This window comes from Peromyscus eremicus, chromosome 9, assembly GCF_949786415.1.
Source record: "Peromyscus eremicus chromosome 9, PerEre_H2_v1, whole genome shotgun sequence".
In the NCBI taxonomy this organism is placed as follows: domain Eukaryota; kingdom Metazoa; phylum Chordata; class Mammalia; order Rodentia; family Cricetidae; genus Peromyscus; species Peromyscus eremicus.
The window spans coordinates 2598133-2620776 of NC_081425.1; the positions used below are offsets into that span (position 1 = coordinate 2598133).

The 22644-nt window shown below is 41.0% G+C and overlaps 1 protein-coding gene across 1 annotated transcript in view; it reads right to left on the minus strand.

The window, feature by feature from the left end:
- Tm9sf2 (transmembrane 9 superfamily member 2) overlaps window positions 1-22644 on the minus strand; it is a 52954-nt gene that overhangs the window by 13270 nt on the left and 17040 nt on the right. Inside the window, exons 3-11 of the mRNA XM_059273171.1 lie at window positions 21970-22063; window positions 18234-18361; window positions 12942-13071; window positions 11304-11428; window positions 9622-9733; window positions 8530-8609; window positions 6949-7057; window positions 3642-3774; window positions 1720-1839 (exon numbers count right to left, since the gene is read on the minus strand). Coding sequence (XP_059129154.1) covers window positions 1720-1839; window positions 3642-3774; window positions 6949-7057; window positions 8530-8609; window positions 9622-9733; window positions 11304-11428; window positions 12942-13071; window positions 18234-18361; window positions 21970-22063 — 1031 coding nt within the window. The remainder of the gene's footprint in view (window positions 1-1719; window positions 1840-3641; window positions 3775-6948; window positions 7058-8529; window positions 8610-9621; window positions 9734-11303; window positions 11429-12941; window positions 13072-18233; window positions 18362-21969; window positions 22064-22644) is intronic.

The window sequence follows — 22644 nt, forward strand, 5'->3', positions numbered from 1 at the left end:
GGGCTCTCTAGTACTGTGGTTTCTGGGGCGTGGGTGGGGAGAGGAGTGTGGCATCAGGAGACAAAGAAAAAGGGCCAGAGCTTCTGACAGAATGAATTTGCTCACACAATTTTTACTTTCCTTTAGTCCTAATTTTTTCTTTTCACTTAAAAGTATCAAATCATGAACTGTGCAGAGTAAAACGTGACATTTCTTCTCTGTTCCCAGTTTAAACTGGGTGTGAAGAGTTCTCTTTTTGATTTGAAAAACATTTTAGTATCATTTATAAGCAAGTGTGCATACACTACTTACCTTAAAGGAAAATGACAAAATTAAATGAACTATAAAAATCTGATATGAATTCAGTTACGTAGACTGTGAATTTACTAATGAGTTTAATAATAAACACAACTCCAAACTTCAAAACATTGTTTTTAATGTATTTTATGTCTACGAGGGCCTTGCCTGCATGTATGCATGTGCACTTGTGCTTAGGCCTGGTACCAGAGATCAGGTGTTGGAGCCCTGGGACTGGAGTAGCAGACGTTTGTGAGTGACCATGTGGGTGTTGGCAACAGAACCCAGGTCCTCTATAAGACCAACAAATGCTCTTAACTACTGAGCCACCTCTCTAGCTCCTCAAAACATTTTTAAAGCACAAGCAACCTGATAAAAAAGTGGTTTAAAAAAAATCCTTTTAGCAATCAGAGCTCTTCTGCCGGGGCCTATGACACCAGCTCCCAGTAATGTTCTTACTGTCTAATGAGACTCTGACCTGAGCAGGGAGGTGTGAGGGTGGAGAGACATTAGCAGAAGGTCTAGGAGGGGTGATGTGGATGGAGAAAGGTATAAAGGAGCAGAGTCTGCTTAAGGAACTCAGAGAAGCCTCTGTGGCTGAAAATAAGGCTGGTATGAGAGGCAAGCAGGGTTCTGACTGTATCTTACATGCACTAACATACATAGGTCCCATGCCCTTCAGTGAAGAGCACAAGGAGAGTAAGGACAGAACTTGGGAAGGAACCCTGAACGCCCCCCCCCCCCCCAACAGGACCTGACAGGGAATCAAGTCTAGCTTGAGGTCTCCCAACCCCACCCTATGGTCACCCAGGCAACGCTACAGTGTTTCACCTCCAATCTTCTTCCATCAGCAGACCACAGGGAACTAAAGACAGGGCTTCGGCATTCCTAGGCACAGCTAACTGCCACCTTCTTTGACCTAAGCTGCCAACCACACCTGTGGCCCTGACCCTTTGTTCTCTGAACTCCGCTTTACCTCTGAAGAGAGGAGACAGAAACTAATGACACAAATGTTACTTCCTTCAGGGCTCCCCAAAAATGACATCTCTGTTTAGTTTATAAATGTTAAATTGGTATGCTGTTTTATTCCACCCCAAAAGCTAACGCTTTCAAGGAAAAGGGAGAGGGGACAGTAGGTAAGCAGCATCACAACAGCTTATGCTGCTGTCAAAGCATTTGAGAGATAAACCTACAACAGCCATCCATGTAACTAAGAAACCACTATCCAGGCTCTTATCTAGATACCTGTGATATCTGTCCAGGCAGTGCCAACCCCACCCCCACGCCATCAGAACCACCCCCACCTTGTCAGAACCACATTGGTGGCAGACTAAATTGTAGTATACCTGTCCAGGAGTGCCTATCTGCCCCTCACCTCTCCTCCACCCCGTCAGAACCATAATGGTGGCAGACTCAATTGCAGTCCTTACGGCCTTTACTTACACTTGTAGAATCTGGCAGCAACATAGCCAGCAGGTGTGCCCAGCAACACCCACAGTACCACAGCACATGTCATCAGGGCTCCTCGATTAGCAGGGGACAGGAATCCCAGACAAGCAAAAACTAAGAAGCAACCATTGAAAGTTGAAAATGTTATTACTCTGCTTCCTTTGTTATGAAATGGTAGAATATTTTTGTTTTTTCTATAAGAAAACAAATACAACCTCATGAAAAATACACATAGTCCCATGCAGCTAGTGATGGGTAACATATGCATGAATATGATCCCGAATGGAGCTAGCTCCACTGGGGAGTCTCCGATGGGTCCAGAAGATTCCATCTAGGTAGTTCCTGATAAAACGCTAATTCAGAACAACATCCTCAAGTGCCATTTCTGGGCTGAGTCCATCTTGGTTCTCTGGCGGCATCATGCTAGCCCCTGGCTTACTAAGATTTTTTTTTTTTTTTTTTTTTTGGTTTTTCAAGACAGGGTTTCTCTGTGTAGCTTTGCGCCTTTCCTAGAACTCACTTGGTAGCCCAGGCTGGCCTCGAACTCACAGAGATCCACCTGCCTCTGCCTCCCGAGTGCTGGGATTAAAGGCGTGCGTCACCACCGCCCGGCTTACTAAGATTTTTTTATGCTGCTTTCTCCAGGCTACCTGGAGAATACTACGTCTAAGCAGTCTAATACTCTTATAAATCCTATCTATCCTATCAAAGCCATTATCTCCTTAGTTGTCATTACATTAAAACAACAGCAAGTACTACCTAGTCTTCAGAATAAGCCTGAAGGTGTGAACTGTGGCTTTCAAATTTACTCAGATATCCGGCATTTAGAAATGATAGTTATTCCCACTACAGAATATGCAGGCAGGCGGTAGAGGCATACACCTTTAATCCCAGCACTAGGGAGCCAGAGGCAGGAAGATCTCAAAATAAACAAGCAAACAAACAAAATGCAATAATTTTACTAACAGAAACTTACTACTGTTGATAGTGGCTCACACTGTATCCCAGCACTAGGGATCAGGAGCAGGGGCACTACTGCAAATTTGAGGCCAGCATGTCTAAAGACTGGGTGTCCAGGCCAGCTCAGGTTACAAAGGAATACCTTGTTTCAAAAAAGTAAGACAGGGTCTCTTTGTGTAACTCTGGCTGTGTTGGGTCTTGGTTTGTAGAACAGGCTGGACTCCTCTGCCCCCTGCTGGGATTAAAGGCTGTCTGTGCCACCATAGCTGGCCCTGGAGATTCTTTCAGTAACAACATTTGTTACTTGTCACCAGAAGCTGGACTCAACAAGTAAAACTATGGCTTAAAAATAGATACACAATGCAGAAAAGTCCATTTATAAACAGTTTCTCTTATAGAAAAGAACAGGGAAAGAAACTGGAATTAATGAACCCCAGGGAGCAGTCTCAGAGTGACCCTGCATCTGACCAGTCCCTCTAAAGGAGATCTATTTCACCGATAAAACTTTCTGCAATAAAATTTCTCAAGATCCCCAGGTGGCTCAAGAGACCCTATAGTTATGGAACATTGCCAAAAAAGAAGTTACTTCCTAAATTTCCCCCATGAGAAAACACTACAAAAACTCCCTTTTCACCCCTAGTTCCCTCTCTTTTCAATCCTGGATGCTGCAGATCTGTGGACTCCCAACTGCCTGCTCCTTCCTCTGGGCTGGATGGAATAGCCAAACTGAGTGGCGCTGGCTCCAGTTGGGTCTCTAAGGACCCGCATATCTGTAGCCCAGTTGGAGGGAGACACCCCATCAACCTCTAGGTGAATCTAACCTGTCCCCAAGGTGCTCAGAGACAAAGTACACAGAATTTGAAAGTCAAAGGCTCTTAGCACAACCACTTTCCATAGGAAAACTTACTTATTATTCAGACAAAGTATTTTCTTTTTAGTCTTCATTTAAAACTTACACAGAGTGACAAAAGTCATAATTAAGATCTGTGTCCCGGATCCTAGAAAGACTGACAGCAGCATCCCCTTTCTTGGAGGACGGAATATATCACCATGAACTAATTTCCAGCCAAATTCTTCCTGGGCATCCTCCTACAAAAACAAAAAACTCAGTTCAGCATGTCACATGGGAACATTTTGGTCTGTTTACCATTGGATATGCTGCTATACATTTTTCAAACTTATGTTAATTCAGTTATGAAGAATAGAACGTTAAGCATGGAGTTTTAAACAGCTTTCTAGAATTGTTTCTAAAGGAATGTTATGTACTGAAATCTTCTGAAAACTGCCTACCATACACAAGGCCCTGTGTAAGATCCTCAGCACTGTCAAGGAAAAGAGACTGAGGCTGGAGAAACTTTACACAGACAACATGATTCCTACCAAACTGTGGGAGTAAACTTAGCTGTAAAACATGTTTGTACCGCAAGCCTAAACTGCATCTGTCTTACATGTATGTACTGAATCAACAGCTCTACCTGACTGTTTGACCAGACATGATAAACACAACTACAGAATCCTCATTCCACCAAGTCTGCTCTAGATGAAAACACCACCTTCCAACTGCTCAGCCTCCCAAACCCGAGTCATCCTTCTCTCGTGCCTCAGCATCACAACACGCCCACATGTCACACTCCCTCCTCCTCTGGTTCCGTTCACGACCTCTTATTGGTCCCTCTGGTTACACTCAACAGGCCTGTTTCTGCCGTTGTTCCCGTTTAGCTGATCCTTAATACAGCTGTCAGAGGGACCCTTCTAACCAATTATAAGTAGCTGGACCAGAAACCTGGGGGTCATCCACCGGCCCTCTCTGGCTTCTGTGTTCTCTAGCACTAGCTCCACCCACTTCTTAAGTACCCCCTGGATGTATCTGTCCCTCCTTTCGTTTTGGGGAGATACATAACACTCGCTGGACTGGTCTCTACACTTCTAATCTCATCCTGCTCCAAACAATTCTCCAGGTAACATCCAAAGCTGTTTTGCTAAAATACAAACACAGCACGCTGCTGCTGTTTCAAATTTTTCAGCAGTTTCTCAATGACCTTTCTTCACTGCAGCTTCCTAGTCCTTTAGAACGTGCCTCCACTGGCTACTTCCGCCATTCCTCTTGACCGCCCTCTAGGTCCATCTGAATCCCTCTCATGAATTCCCATTTAAACCCTTTATCCTTTTAAGCAGTGGGCAATGCTACTGCTAATACATCATATTTTTGTTTTTAGTAAATATAAATCAACTGAAACTTGTCTTAAAGTTATATGTAGATATGACTCTAGCTCAAGGTAACAGTAATAACCAAAGTATGTCCTTTTTTGTACAAAACACTTGACATGCATTTTGGTCTTACTTCCAAGGCATTACACGGAATGTAAAGCTGAAGTATTACTAAACATACACGGTCTCTTAAGAGATTAAATAAAATTTAACCTGGGATTGGTTTAATAAAAACTGTAGGATGGGGAGAGGAGGTTAGAATCTATAGGTCAATCATGCCTGAACCTGAGTTGGCAGATGCTGGGTTTACTGATCTCTTTGCTTTGTAAATGTTTGTTTAAAACATAGGAGGCTGAGAAGCACACACACCTCTTTCCAGCTGAGCTAGCGTTAAATAAAGGACTGTTTCAGGTTACTTTTTATTTATTGAATAGATACTTGGGGGCTGGAGAGATGGCTCAGTGGTTGAGAGCACTGACTGCTCTTCTAGAGGACCTGGGTTCAATTTCCAGCACCTACATGGCAGCTCACAACTGTCTATAACTCCAGTTCCAGGGGACCCGACACCCATGGCAAAACACTAATGCACATAAAAAAAACCCTGCGATTAAAAACAAAACAAACGCCGGGCGGTGGTGGCGCACGCCTTTAATCCCAGCACTCAGGAGGCAGAGCCAGGCGGATCTCTGTGAGTTCGAGGCCAGCCTGGGCTACCAAGTGAGTTCCAGAAAAGGCACAAAGCTACACAGAGAAACCCTGTCTCGAAAAACCCAAAAAAACAAAAAACAAAACAAACAAAAAACACAACTAAGTGTATGTGGCACAGACTTCAAAGCCCAGTACTAGTGAGACTGAGTAAGGATTACAAAATTAAGGCCAGCCTGGGATATATAACAAGACTCTGTCTCAAAAAACAAAACAAAACAAAACAAAACAAAAAAAAAACGCCCCCCCCAAAAAAAACCAAAACAAACAACAAAACAACAACAAAGAACAGCTAAATTTTGCCCAAAGTGCAAGGGCTTCTTTTTGTGGGGAAAAACCTATGTGACCTAGGTTCTTTATTATTCCTGCAGAAACAGTCTACTATTTTACACACATGCATACATACATACACATACATACACACACACACACACACACACACACACACACACCCTTGCAACTTTGCTTCTTTATTCTAATACCATTTTGAAGCTTCTTTTCACGCTATGTTCAGTTGGCTCACTGTTGTTATTAAGTGTTTAGTATTCTACTGTGTGGATATTCCATAATTTGCCTTCCACAGGGTGCACCGCTCTGCATTTTCACGGGCCATCCAAAGTGTATGTGTTCTCTCAATCACCCAACGTGGGCAGAGAAAAGGGGAACAAAGAACATGTAATATGTACCTTCCTTATTGTGAAGGATCATCACTTGGATTTTCTAATTAAAGAAATAATTTTATTACTAGTCTGTGTGTCCATGGGGAGGTCAGAGGACAACTTCCAGGAGCAGTTCTCTCCTTCCGCTGTGGGTTCTGAGGACTGAGCTCAGTCTGCCAGGCTTGCATAGCCAAGTCATCTCTAGTGTTAGGGACATTTCTTATGTCCTTTGCCCAGTTACTTCTTTTCCTTCCAAAAGAATACCTACGCTATCCCTATACCATTCATCAAATAATCTGTCCATGTTCCTGTCCTTTAAGCCTTCAGTTTCCAATTGGTACAGAAAGTGTTTCCTTGTCAACTCCTCATCCATCTCTCTCTGAACTGTTTCCATTTACTCATAGTCTGCGAAGTTATCTCCGCAAAAACTGCTTCAGTGTAGATCTGTTTGTGGCCATGTATTTTTGTTCATAGACAAAAGCGTCTCTCAGTTCATCTCTCAGTTCAAGTAAGCAAAGAATTCATTTTATTTCTATGTTTGGGAAATACTTGAATCTATGGATTTTCTGTTTTTCTGTCTTAAAAAAATTTTAGCTCTTATTTTTTCATATATTTCACATTCTGCAACTGAAGGTTTCCACATCTGAAATCTCTGTGGTATCTAAAGACTAAATGAAATGTTTCCACTTACCGTAGAGTCCATCTGGTTATATCTGGCAATATCTTTATGTAGCGTGCGTAACATAATCATGGCTACCATCCCAGATAAGAAGAGAACAATAACCAAGGAATTCATTATGCTGTGGGAACAAGCACATCAGGATGGAACTGTAGCTTAGTCACACAACAGTGGACATGAAAACAGCTCAATCAGGGTGGTGTGGCGCACGCCTTTAATCCCAGTACTCGGGAGGCAGAGGCAGGCGGATCTCTGAGTTCGAGGCCAGCCTGGTCTACAGAGAGAGTTCCAGGGCTACACAGAAAAATCCTGTCTCAAAAAACCAAAAACACCACCACCAACCCCCCGCCAAGCTCAATCAAAATAAAAACAACCCCACACCGCACCCCCTCACCCCCAGACAGGCTTTCTCTGTATAACAGTCCTAGTTGTCCTGGAACTCGCTTTGTAGACCAGGCTGGCCTCCAATTCACAGAGATCTACCTGTATCTGCCTACCGAGTGCTGGGATTAAAAGCGTGCGCCACCAAGGCCCAGCTCAAAATTTCTTAAAATCCAACAAACTCAGCATATCATGTTCTTCCAAGGACAGATTTTCATACATTCATTATCATCCTTCTTCCCTCCCTACCTCTCTCTTCCCTCTCCCTTGCCCTCACCTCAACTTTGCTAAGTTGTCCAGCTTGACTGCAACCCTGCAATCCTCCTGCCTCAGTCTGTTGAGTAACTGGCATTACAAACACTAGTCACTGTGTTCAGACTCATTACTGTTTAGATGTATGTGTGATGCTGCGGATTGACTCCTGGGCCACCCTCCGCAAGCCCTTTACCACTGAATTACAATCCACAGCCTCGACAGTTCTGCAGCCTAGAATCAGAATTGTTTTTGTGGATGGTCAACATTACTGGGTTAACTACTGTTTCCACATCACTGCAGTACACACAGCAAGACAGCAAAGGGCAGGCTTGGATCCTCAAGGAACTTACTGACGGGCAAATTCACTCAGTAAATTAGTGAATGTCAAGAAGATTAGTCAGCAAAGCAGGAAAAGGAGAGAGAGATGCACAGTGAACCAGCTTCAAGGTAAAGTCCTGAGTTATACTTTGAAGAGAACAATGGCTTAACAAGAGCAGCTTCCTGAACACTCTGACTTCCCAGGCAGTAATATCCTCAGATGCTCCCTCCCTCCATCTCTCATCCTTTATCGTTCCACTCCCATGAGCTAAGCATGTCTAGATGAAGAAACAGATGGCCCGCCTACACAAATACCTCATGGCTTACAGCAGGGGCTCTCAACCTGTGGGTTACGACCCCTTTGGCAAACCTCTCTCTAAAAATACTTACATTATGATTCATAACAGTAGCAAAATTATAGTTATAAAGTAGCAACAAAAATAACTTTATGGTTGGGGGTTGCTACAGCATGCGGAAGTGTATTGAAGTGTTGTAGCATCAGGAAGGTTGAAGCACTGGCTTCAAGTCAGGATCTGAACTCTAGTCTAGACCACTAAACACACTGAACAGGGATAGAGAGGGAATGAAAGGCTCACAGGGACAAGCAGAAAGCCAAAGACAGACTAATTGCACTCTTACCTAAACCACTGAATGTGGGTATGAGGCATAGACTCCAAAATATAGTCCCATCTAGATGCCCATCTGATGTTTTTCTGTTCCTGGAGGGGGAAAAAAGAAACTCTGAGCATCTTCAGACAAGGTACATTAAGAATCTGAAAATTCTCTTCAATAGCTCACCCTCCTATTCAGTCAACACCTGCAATTTTAACAGCAGTACCCGAGTTACTAGTGAGGATAAGGTAGTTTTAGATTTATTAAAATCTAGTGCAAACAGAATGAAACTAAGCTGTGAATTTAAAACAAAAAACAAACCCAAGAGGCCTGGCAAGAATTGTAGCAATAACTACATGTTTGTATTTTTAAAAGTCCAGCTCTAAATTATAGCTAGTACAAGTCGATTTTCAATGCCAAAATCCAGAGTTATATTTAATTTCTTGACAGAATGAGTTCTTTACACTGTACCTATGGGATGACTAACAAGATCACAGTTAGAACCCAGGTACATCTAGTAAATGCCACTCATGCTGGGGTTTCACCTAAAAACACAAACTGTTTATTGTGCTGGCCTTGAAAATCAAATGCTACACATGGGGACATTAAACATCACACTGTATTAGCTAGTCAAGGCAAATATTTAAAAGCAGAGGTGGAATTCTTCCCACACTTTTGACAATCACCTTCTCTTTCGTCCTAAGGAACTTCTCCACTGACAAAAACATCTCTCAGTGTCTTAAGAAAACATCCCAACATGCCACTCTCCATTTAAATTGATACCCTCATGCTCATTATGAAAAGGATGGTGCTTCCCACAAACTTCTGACATGCCTGGCATTTCATATCAACTTCTATACCTGTTTCTTGCAGCTTGTCTTACATGAATCTCTTAGTTGTAAGACACACTAAACACAATTCTCCAACTTCCTCTATCTTTTCATTTAAAACAAAATTTAGTTTTAGGAATGATTATGTTGTTTGGTACACTGACAGGCTATTCTAAAAAGCAGCTCATTAAAAGCTTATCTATTTGTTCATTAGTATTTTTAGTTAGGTTAAGTGGTACATATTTAAAACCAATGTGTGAATTATATTAAAGATTAAAAACAAACTTACCTCAAAACTAATAGAGTAAGTATAGGCAATTTTGATCTCCCCAGAAGCCTTGTTACTTATATCCATGGGGGGTCCAGAGCAGTCTGGTTTATCTATATGAGTATGTTTGAAGCTGTTGGAAGAAACATTTTGGCAAGATAATAATAAAGTTCAGTTTAGAAAATGAGGTAAAATACAGGTCATAAATTTTCCCTACATTTCACAATGCACTGACCATTAAAGATGACATCATTCATACCATATTACAAAATGTGTCTCAAATTTGACTATTTGTGTGTGTGTGTGTGTGTGTGTGTGTGTGTGTGTGTGTTCTGAAGTTGTGGAACACTTTTGAGGAGTCAGGCCTCTCCTTCCACCATGGGTTTCCTTGGAAAACACTTTTACAACTGAGCCATCTCATTGGTCCTCGCATCACACTTCACAGCATAAATATTTACTTCACGGAAATAATGGGCTTAGTTACATATTCAATTATAAACAAAAATCTGAACCCTTTCATTTAAAAGAACACAGAAGCCCCATTCCTCTTTTAAGATAGGGTCTTACCACTGGGTGGTGGTGGTTCACGCCTTTAATCCCAGCACTCGGGAGGCAGAGTCAGATGGATCTCTGTGAGTTCGAGGCCAGCCTGGTCTACAGAGTGAGTTCCAGGACAGGCACCAAAACTACACAGAGAAACCCTGTCTCAAAAAACCCCCCTCCTCCCCTCCAAAAGAGATAGGGTCTTGCCATGCTGCTCATGCTGGTCTTGATTTCTAGACCCAAGTGACCCTCCCACTTCAACCATGTGCTGGGACTACAGGCACATGTCACTGTGCCTAGTCAAACAATCTTATGAAAGAAAAGTCCATTAACTGCCATTTTAGTATGCCATGCATTGCTTTACCACTAATAATGTGAAAACACGGCTAACTCAGTGACAAGAAAAGTCGTGGGAAAAATACAGCCCACAACTAAAACAAGTACATCATGTGCTCTCAACTACTGAGCCATCTCTTCAGCCCCAGAACAATATGTTTCATCTGAAAGTGTTTTTGAGCTGGGTGTGGTGGCGTATTCTTGCAATCCCAACACGCCTGGTTCAAAACAGGTCCTTTTACCCTAATACCTGGACAACCTCAAGACTCCCTTGCAAAGGCTGACATGGAAACTTTAAAATGAGAGTTCCAACAGCCACATGGGCCTCAGAGCAGGAACGCTTTCTGTCACTGAAGAGATGCTCTTTCCACCACAAAGGGGACACTGCCAACCACTCAGTGTGAAAAAGCTGTGAAAATTTCTGAACAAAAAACAAAACAAAATGCAGAAAGGAAGGCATCTCAATCTGACCACTTCCCTATTACAGAGAAATAATAATTGCTATTTCTCTGGGCAGCCTCTAAAAATCTCAGAAACATTATACTGAAGGGAGATCTCACTGTAATTAATTTGCAAATGTCAGAATAATGATTAAGAAATAAGCTCTTGATCTCAAAATACTTATTCTTTAGATCTATGTTTCACTTGTGTCTGTTTTATTGGGGTGAGGGGAGTTGTTGATGCCAGGCTAGTTTAGAACTCACAATGTTTTACACTCACCTCAATCCTCCTGCCTCAACCTCCCAAAGTGCTAAGATTATAAGTGTGAGCCACCACACATGGTTGCAATAGTTTTTGTTTCTTTAACCTACTTGTATATTTACCTTTTTGGTTCAAGTTTAGCAGCTACTAATCTTGCTCCCATGGACCCAGTTTCAACAACATGATAATGTATTTTGATGTCAACATGATTGAAGATGTAGAAAGTATCTCTTTCATGGAATTCTGACTGTGAAACAGAACTTAAAAGTTAAAGACAGAACACTGCCCATGGGAGAATCAAGCACAGTACTTCACAAATGACCACAGTAACAAATAGACACTTAAGTTCAGAAGAAATTTTAATCTTTCCCTATTAAAATGAAGTCCTTATAAGCCAAAATTAAGTGGAGAAGGTAAATGGTGCTTTCTAAGGTTTTAATTTTACATAAAACTAATATATGCTTAAACTAGGTAACTAGTATTCTATAGCTTTTCAATTACAATAAAATGTTAAAAAAGAAATATTATGAATATATAAAACTGTCCACATTTAATCACACCTCTTCTCCAAAAATCTGTAAATCTGTTTAAATAAATAACCTAAACTACTCAAGTACCTTTGCTCAACTTTCACAAGAAGATTAATCAATATAATGAGATTGATGCTAACTTACCAGATCATATCCACTAAGAAAGTACATCAGAGTGTCTGAGTATATGAACACCTCATACACCCAATATTAGTAATAACAATACAGAATTAGTGACTATTACATATTGATCTTAGTAACAATTCCATATTAATGCCCCTGCTCTTAGTACTCCATTTTCATCATAAAAGCAGGACTTAAGACAAACAGGTCTTAAAAAAGTATATTCTCAAGCTTTTGTGAAATAAATTCATTAACTTACGGAGAAGCCTTCTGACACTCCAGGACCTCATGGTTTAATGTGGAAGATTTACGTATCAGATGCTCCCCGCTGGGAACCCCTACTAGCAGTTTTGCTTACTTCCCTAATCACTCTACCTCCTCTCTGAAAGTGTTTTATGGCTATAACTTCTAAAGTTTTATTGTACATGTGTGGGAACACGTGTGGAGGTCTGAGGAAAACCTCGGGGGTCAGTTCCCTCCTTTCCCACGTGGGTCCTGGGAACTGAACTCAGGTCATCAGGCACCTTCACCTACTGAACCATCTCATCAGTCCCGAGTCTCACTTTTTTTTTTTTTAATTAAAAACATTTTTTAAAAGATTTATTTTTAGCGGGGCATAGCGGTGCATGCCTTTAATCTCAGCACTCAGGAGGCAGAGACGGGCAGATCTCTATGAGTATTTTAGCATTACATGTGTGTCTTGAGTGCCAGTGCTCTTGCAAGCCAGAAGTCTCCCAGAATTGGAGTGCTAGGCTTTTGTGAGCCACCTGACATGGGTGCTGGGACTCAAACTCAGGTCCTCTGCAAAAGCACTATGTAGTCTTAAGAGGTGAACCACCCCTCCAGCCACAGAATCCAACTTTTAATTGAGTTAGAATAAAGACTTAGCCCTTAACACACAACTATCATAAGAGACTGTAAATGTTGAACTGAATCTGAATTATTTTAATTCTAGAGTTAAATTTGCAGTTTTAATCTGCCTTAAATTTAAGATCTAAGTAATGTGCTTGAGAACATCCAACTGTATTCATTCTATGCCTGTAACAATTTTGTTTAAAGATCAAATTCTCTTTCTAAAAAGCAGTGTCAAGTTTACCACAGACTTACACTAATAACACAGGCATCTTTTGCATGGCCTTTATCTGTAATGTAACAGCCAATAGGAAATCCAGGATTACAGAACCTCTGACCATCTTCGACATCATAACACCATGTTACAGGCATATTATCCACAATCCTGTGCACGTAAGTAAAAGTCAAGTTAGAAGAGAACCTAGTAAACACAACTTAGTAAGTATTGCTTAAATCAACGTCATCATTTTATAAAATGTAAACATTTCTAAATGTCTTTTTTGTTTTGGTTTGGCTCTTATCGAAACAGGGTTTCTCTGTGTAGCCCTGGCTGTCCTGGAACTCAATCTGTAGACCAGGCTGGTCTTGAACTCAGGAATCCGTCCGCCTCTGCCTCCCGAGTGCCAGAATTAAAGTTGTGAACCACCACTGCCTGGCTTCTAAATGTCTTAAGATTCCAAATTCAAAAATGTTTTGATAAAATCTATGATACACTGTGTAAGGATAGATTTTGCACAGGCTTTGAAACTATAAATACATGTAGGAGTTCTATCAATCAGCCTATTGTAGCTGTGAATTTAATGACATCATCTAGGCACTTGAGCATAACTTTTACCTTCAGCAGAGCACTTGAAGCTTAAAACAGGTGCAGAGCAATGTATCTGGCTCCTTAGGAGCTTATTAGATAAACATAAATGGTGTTTATTACAGCAGCTCAACAGAAAGGCAAAGAATATAGCTGCGAGATGAAATTTAACTAAAGAACACAGAATATAAGTGGAAATTACAGTATTTTCTCTTAAAACTTATAAATCCAAGTGATTTATAAAAGAAATATTGCTATAAAGCAAGAGAACCAAATCTTTCAAAGTTTATAGTGAAAAAGCATTAAAAGAATAATGAAGTTCTGTAGCATTGTGAAGTTGCATTATAGTCCAGGCGTGTGGTCCTCTATGCTTAGAACGCACTGCAGGGAACAAAATAAAAAATTAGCCAAAATACACTAGCTGTATTACAGTCATAAGACTACACTCCAGGGCATGTTTTATTTTTTAATTAATGTGTGCCCTAGGAAGTAAAGTTATGATTCTATATTCACCCAAGGTGTATGTTAATGACCTAATAAAACATGCCTTGTCATATTTAAGTGCTACTTAATAGCACTCTGTGTACCAAATTTTAGAATCATCTATACTGTTAAGCTGTTTATTATTATACCCAAAAGACTATAACATTAGAAACATAAAACAATGAAATATAAATAATTCAGAGTTTTGTGGGGAACTAAATAATCAGTCAGTTGCTTTAGACAGAATGAAGTATAACCAGTGAGTGCATACAGGCAACACAGAATGTCTTTATGCTAGCCAACTAGAAAGAAAATGCCAATAAAAGTTAGAGTGCTAGTTGCAGTAAGGAAGTCAGAGGCAACTGGGGCTTTAAAAAAACATTTCACTGCCGGGCGGTGGTGGCGCACGCCTTTAATCCCAGCACTCGGGAGGCAGAGCCAGGCGGATCTCTGTGAGTTCGAGGCCAGCCTGGTCTACAAAGTGAGTTCCAGGAAAGGCGCAAAGCTACACAGAGAAACCCTGTCTCAAAAAACCAAAAAAAAAAAAAAATTTTTTTCACTTATTTGTAATTTATTTAAGGCCTTGATGTTAAAAGCTATTTGAGGTATTAGAATGTACTAAACAGAAAGAGAAAGCCTTAGAAATCAATGTAAAACAAATTTAAGAATATCATTTAAAATGACTGCTTTCCTAATTCAGAAAGCAGTACTTAATTTCTAACACAAAATAATTCAACCCTATTTCCAATTTTCCACAGTGTAAAAGAGTGTGGAAGAAGAATCCAAGGGTATCAGTGGGTGACTGGTCTCAATTGTCTACAGAAAGAACTCCTTCAGTGTAGAGAAAGCTTCCTCCCCACATTCCAGGGCTGCTGTGGGAAACACTGCCATCAACAGTACTTTAGTATAAAGAACTTACTTTCCCAACAATTCATTTTTAAAACCTTTTCATTAGACTGGAATAGCCAAAATTGTAGCAAAAAGGAATGAAACTTGGCAATGAAGCCCTACTGTGTGGTTTAACACAGCAGATTTACACTAATGAAGATTGTGCAGTTTTGAAAACTGCACATCACTCCCCTTTCTTTGTTGGACTGGTAGGCTCTGAGGTGAAATGTGCTCAAGTCAGCTTCAAAGTCCCCTTCTATACCATGAGCTGCAGTGTAAAGGTTCTATGTCGTTGACCCTGAAAGTACTAAGGCAACTAGTTGAGTATGACTGTATTTTTACAACACCACAAAGGGCTGGGGTGTAGCTCAGTAGTACAGCGCTTGCTAAGCATGAGCAAAACCCTATACTTGGTCTTCAGTAACACACGTGTGTCCCCCCCCCCCCCCCCCAAGAAGGCAGAGGGACAGAGTGGACAGCACAGCTGAGGGAGTTCAGGTACCAATGTGGGGATCAAAACAGGCTCTGCAACGATGGAGCTGCTCCAGCTATGAATATAATCAGCCCCAAAGATCTCAAATCCACTTTTAATGACCCAAGTAAAAACAGAAAAGTACTCAACTCCAATAAGAAAACTATATCCCATTAACCTTTCTCTATAACGAGAACGATGAAATTATGTATATGGTTACAATGTTCTGTAGGGAAAAAAAGGGAATCCGACCTGGGAGAATGCCTAGTGTTTCTTTAAACAAGAGAAGCACGTAACAGAATAAAGAGCACAGTGGTATGCCAGCTTTGTTATTTGCTAACTACATCCGCCCTTTCACATACCCACAAATGCAGAAATCTGAAAACAGGCAGCAACATACAGTGCTACCTGGGGGGGGGGGGGGGGGGGGGAGACGGGACGGGACAGAATAATAGTTGGCAGTGCCAGACAACTCTTACTTGCTATTTAATATTTTTCTGTACCACTTGTGGGTTTTTTTTGCAAGCATATACTGTGTAATAATTTAGAAAATAATCATAGCCTCCCTAAAGCAGCTTGGTACAATGAATAAAATGAAATGAACTACAATCACAATAAGGCTCCCTAAGAATTCAGTACTTCTGAAGGTCTTTCAAAATCTGAGAGACGCATTTAATTTCTGCCAGTTCTGCTTAAAGTCAAGTTATTTAGCATAAACCTTCTAAAATAGAAACACACTCAACTCAGTTTCAGTAAACCCACCATTGAGAATCAATGTTTCCAAAAATAGAGTGACCTGGGGCTCAGGGACTAAAGCCTAGAATTACTAGTCTCCAAATTCCTGTTCATGATGCAGACTTGATATCATAAACTTTCCCAATTCAACAGCAAAAACTATTATCTATCAGCACTTTTCCAGCTGACTTTTTAAAGCAGTCATTTGTTGGCAAGTGCCTTTACAAACTGCTGAGTAAATTTTACTAGTGAACACCTTGAACTCTGTAACCTACTTTAAATAGCTTTTCTTCTTATTAACGTATATATCCTGGCATTGAAATAGGACCTAGAGTAATTGCAAAGATTAGCTAGGTTTCTCAGTATCTTCCCGTATGGGTGCTGCTGAGAATCAATGCTTCTGTTCTCTCTCTCACCTACAGTACTGGGACAGAACCATGTAAGGAAGGGCCTTGCACATTCTGCCACCAAACCACACCCCTAGTCCCTGCTTCCATTATCTCCAGGACCTAGAGTCCAAGCAGTACGCTCAGAACAGAACGGTACAAGAGAGAGCTAAAATAACCACAGGCCTGAGAGGTCTGTGCTTCAGTCAACAAATGAGCCACTAGAATAGATGAAGGTGAGAAGGGCTAAGTGAAACAAATACTAAAACAGAACTTTAAATATTCTTTTAAGCATAAAGAATAATTTGAAGGAAAGAAAGCAACCAAGTAAAAATGGCTCCCAACTCACTGGTCTAGCACTATGTCTGCATAGCAGCTTAGGTAGTGAAGCCTCAGTACCAGGACTGTCAGAGCCGCTGACTGGTGCACCAGGCACGCTCCTGGCGGTACTCCCTCCCTCCCTCCCTCCCTCCCTCCCTCCCTCCCTTCCTTCCTTGTCCTCCCAGGGCCCTGCTTATCTAAGGACACTTACTTCAGCAGGGCTCAAGGCCCAGAGCTGATCAGAATAAACCAGCTGACCAACAAGCTCATGAATGGACACATGCTCCAAGACTTCCCTGACTAGGAATCCTTTGCTCTTTGAGCCTGGCACACAGGAATTGAGCAGACAGTGGTGAGGGGCCATAGTACCCCAAGTCTGAACTGGGGTCCAAAGCCCCTCATCTTCCTAGGAGTGTATAAACTTTCCAGCTTGAGACACCAACACCACATTCAAGGCGTGAAGAAGAGAAAATGCTGGTAACCAGCAGCAACCTAGTTTCTATAAAGGAAAAACGCACATGAATCTACACAAAACACAGGCATGTGTAAGTAAAATTATTTTGAAAAAGGTGGATTTGGAGAGCCTTTAAAGTGTTTTACATTTGAATACTTGATGGGGGAATGTCTTTCTGTGAATATGTATTGCTCTGGCATATTATCTGGTTGATAAATAAAGCCATTTGGCCTATGGCAAGGCAGCTTAGAGGCAGGTGGGAAATTCAAAGAGAATTCTAGGAAGAGGAAAGCTGAGTCAGCAGACACCAGCCCGCCGTCCAGGGAGCAGCATGTAATGACAAACAGAGGGAAAGCCACGGAACGCATGGCGACATATAGATTAACAGAAATGGGCTGAGTTTAAGTGTAAGAGGTAGTCAGTAGTAAGCCTGAGCTACTGACCAAGCAGTTTTAATTAATACAAGCTTCTGAGTGATTATTTTATAAGCAGTTGCGGGGTCTGAGGGGCTGGACAGGACTGGAGAAAACTTCAGCTACAAATACTGGATAACAAGTGTATATTACTCAAAATCAAAATGAAATGCTTTTTGGTTTCAACACAAACTGTTAAGAAACTTGTTAATGTTGCACCATGGTTACAAAACATCAAGTAGATTTGATCTGTAAGAAGATACTACTTACAAATTTGGTTTTGCTAATGTTCCTTCTCTTGGCCCACAGAATGAAGTAATGGTTTTTCTCTTCCCCACAGCAAAAACTTACTCCCGTGTTAACCACACACGACTAAGGGAGCAGTGCAGCAGGGCTGAGTAAAGCACCTGACACAATCGTGATCTATGCACAGAGGAACGACGACACTTTAAACTCTGCATTAGGACTGCTCTGGCAGGGACACCAGTCAGTGAATGTGCTGTATTTGATGCAACCTACAATTGACTTTCTACAGACAATGAAATTGAAATTTCATCTTAAAAGCCCCGACCGCTGAATCTCTGTCTCACCAGTGATGCTGATAGTTCAGTAGCATACTCTTTTTCAAGAAGTCTAACTTTTGTTTGTCTTCAGCCTTCTCCGTATGGTATGTTTTTGTGCAAACAAGCTTGCAGGTTTCCATCTTATTAAATGTGAACTGTACAAAAAGAAAGAAGTAGTATATTAACAAAAATTATCCAAAAAGATACAGGTTTTTCCTAAGATAACAGAGAATTTCTTAAGTCATCAATACTGGTGATAAACATCTAAAATCCACCACAGCTCACTCAATTACACTGAAACTTCAATCTGCTTCTCCATAAAGTTAAGTCTGCAACTTTTCTTATCACAAGTTTTTCTTTCATGTTCTGACGACTTCAATTTATTCATCTTCTACATGTAAATGAGATCTAGAAGAAAAAGAAGGTAGAATAGTTTCCCCATAGGCACATTCTAAACTTCTGGAGCTGATAGCTTCTAGTAACAAGGACCCAAGTTTTCTATGCTGGCGTCCAAGTGGACAGGTAACAATCAAGTGCCCTTAATGTTCGACATGAGACTCATCAGCAACCACAATGTCATATCTGAACATGTAAAAGCAAAGTAGATATTACCCTTTACTCAAGTTTAAAGACTGCTCATTTTCAGAATTCTATTTATAAAAATGGTAAAATAAAGATTAGTAATTTTTTAAATCAAATTTAAAAACTAGAAGTTCCTCCAATTTTGAGCCCAAAATTTACTTCATATATATAAATAAACAACATTTGCAGAACATTTTATGATAGGTTCACACTGATTTACTATGAGCCATTTAAGTGTTAATTTTAAAATGTTTTCCTGGGCTGGAGGGTGGGGGGTAGAACACACTGGCAGAGCACAGACCAGCAGTGAGCATGGGGCTCTGGTTCACCCTCCAGAACCAAAACAAAACCAAATATCCCCCTATACAGACTTCTTCATATTTTTAGAAGCCTGTGACCTATCAACCATATAAATAAACCATAATAATCTGTGATGAAAAAATTATGTTTCATTTCTCAATAGCCCACTTGACTGCCATTTTTGTTGTGGTTGTTTTTGAAACAAGGTCTTACTATGTTACAATCTGATCTCATACTGAAGATTCTTCTACTTACCCAAGCCTCCCAGATGCTGGGATCTCTGTAGGCATGTACTACAACACCTGGCTAGTGGTCTACTTCTGCATGTTATTTACTAACACCCCTACACCAGCTGCTGTCCGTTAGCTGATGGTGAATGTTGAAGTGTAGTCCACTGCTGCCATCTGTCAGCCAACAGTTTAATTTTCATCACAGCACTACTTCTAAAACAGTATTTGTACCATTATTTTGAACCTTACGGTTCATTTTTAGTAAGTGAAAGATAGTAACACAAAAGCATTCCTACTACAGAACCAGAGGCAGACGTCAAAATTAAATAAACAGAGACAGACATTATCTCTGCTACCAGTCATACAACAGTCAATCTCACGCCTTAACCTAACGGTGGTAACTGGCGTTAGCTGACCCAATTTCTGTGCTCAACTGTAAAGGAAAGTAAAAAGACTAAAGGAGGGGTAGGGTGTGCATGCGTGTGTTTGTGTGTGCTCACCCCATTTTTGTTTTTTCTGCCTTAGGAAATGAAAACCCCAATCTGTACCCTATTCCTTAGCTAATTCTCTTTTTTGTGATTTTTGCCTACACGTAGTGCAACCCAAGTATGCAGTGCCCACAGAGGCCAGCAGGGGTGTCAGATCCCTGAGACTGGAGTACAGCTCTGAACCACTATGTGGGTGCTGGGAAACTGAACCTCCGTCTTCCAGAAGAGTGTTCTTAATCACTGATCCATCCCTCTGAGCCCTCTGGCTCCACTTTCAAAAAACAGGCTGATTCTAAGGGTCCAACTACTCTACCATCTCCTCCCTTCTAGCCATCCCTAAGGTCTAAAGTCCTATCTGGATAGCTATAAAATCTCCTAACTACCTCCCAGCTTTTCTCCTTACATCCTAAGTCTGTTCTCAACATGTCCCCCATAGTGAGTGACTGGTAAGATGCAGGCTCACGTAAAAATCTCCAATTCTGCTCAGATGTGAAGGCCCCAAGCTTTTGTCATTGTTGTTTCTGATGATGCTAAGGACTGAACCCAGGGTCTCAAGCATACCAGCAAGTGCTCGACCACTGACCTATGTTTCCTGTATAATGCAGCCCCATCACTCTTTTGCCCTAATCTCTCATACTAGTCTCTGTATCACTCGCTTGCTCAAGTTGTACTAGTTTATTTGTATACCTTGAACACTCCAGGCAAGTTCACACTTGGGGACTGGCATTTGCTTTCTGCCTCTAAAATACTTTCCCTAAGCATTCATGTGGCTTACTCTCTTACTTATTTTTAAGGTCTTTTATTCAAATGTCACCTCGGTGAGGCTTTTTAAATTTACATTTTTAAATGTCACCTCTCAGTAAGCCTATTTAAAATTGCAAATTCTCTGTCCACATTCTGTTTTATTTTCAAGAGTTCTTTCCAAGCAATGGACACTATACACTTTAGTTGTCTCCAATCTCCTCCTTGCCATCAATACAGAAGATCCACAAAGGCCAGAGCTTTCTTTTGTTTTATTTACTGTTACATCCTCCATCTGGAATAGTGCCTGGGGTACACAAAAAGAAGCTAATCAACAAATGCTTAACCCAGAAAATGAATGAGTGTTTAGATGTGAATGAGGCTTTATGACCCCATATGTCTTATGCTGTGTTTCCCTGACCTAGACAGAGGTTACACAAAGAAGTGGCAAAGCTGAGGAGCGAGGTGGAGTCTCCTCTGCTACTGGTTGTCACTGTTGCTTTTACATGTGCATGCAGATCTCAATACCAATGGCTGGTTTGGAAAGAAAAACTTCACCTCCCAACACCATGTTTTCATATGCCTGAGTCTTCAAGAATCTCTTTCAGCTTGGGACTGAGGAATCTAACACTTTTTGGTTTGGGGACAGCACCTTGCTATGTAGCCTAGGATGACCTGGAACTGCCCTGAGCATCCCTACAGGAACATACGTCACCCTGCCCTGTTTAACAAGGACCTTGTCTACAGTTTCTGTTGAACATGAAAAATGTTTGGTGCATGTCTCTCTCCATCCTTCTGTTCTACTTTTCCCTCAACTCCCAGATAAGGGATTATCACACTTAGGAACAGAGGCAAACTACAGACACTGTTGAGAAACAGAAGGTAACAGATAAAAAGTGACAGAGACAACCTTTTCATGACTAGAAATAAGGCATGCTGCAAGGTGGACAGAAGTCTCCATACTGTGTCACAGCACTAGCTGTGTCAAAGCTCAGTAAGAAAGACCTATCAATGATACACCATGAAAAGAAGAAGGGTCTTTCTAAACCATGACTTTAAGAAATTACTACTGGGGGCTGGAGAGATGGCTCAGTGGTTAAGGGGACTGGCTACTCTTCCAGTGGACCAGTTTTGACTCCCAGCACCAACACGGCAGCTCACAACAGTCTGGAACTCCAGTTCCAAGGTATCCTTTTGGGAAAATCAGGCACATAAATAGTGCACAGACATACATGCAGGCAAAACACCCACAGACATAAAATAAACTTTAAAAAAAGAAAGACAGACATTACTCCTGGGTACAAAACAAAAGAATTGCTCATTACCTGTGAGGTCCAAACTATTTGAGACAGTTCTCAAAACAAAAAAGAAACCCCCCCCAAACTATGACTAAATAATTTTTATTTAATACTAAATACAAACCTTATATGGTGAAGGTTCAATTCTTTCCCCGAATAATACCTGACCAAGATTTTCAGATGGGCGTTTTCCTTCTGATGCTTGGCAAAAATCAAACCTAAGGAAAGAGCATTAACATTTAAGCAGACAAGAAACCGTGAGGGAAGAACTACTGGACGGTCTTGAGAGAGCCTTATTTTAACAGCTCCTTCAATGAAGAGTGCCAAGCATCACAGTTCCCACCAGAACCAGAAACTTTCTGTATTATATACATCTAAGGATTTAATAAATTTACACATTGTAGCTTATTCTTGTAAAGTTTAATTATGAAATTATTTATAACATATCCTATTCTTCAGGCATTTTTTTTTTTTTTCTAGGATAAATCTTTTGTTGTATCTTCTTTTTTTCTGTTTGTTTTTTTTTTTTTTGAGACCTGGTTTCTCTGTTTAGCTCTGGCTGTCCTGGAACTCTCTCTGTAGACCAGGCTGGCCTTGAACCCACAGAGATCTACCTGCCCCTGTCTCCCAAGTGCTGAGATTAAAGGTGTGCACCACCAATGCCTAGCTTGTTGTAACTTCTTAATCGAAATCTTTCCATAGGATGACATTTCCAGAAAATGTACCAATTTATATCTACCTCACTCAGGTATGGTGACCACCCATTCCTTCACTATGAGAACTCAGAATGGTGAAAAAG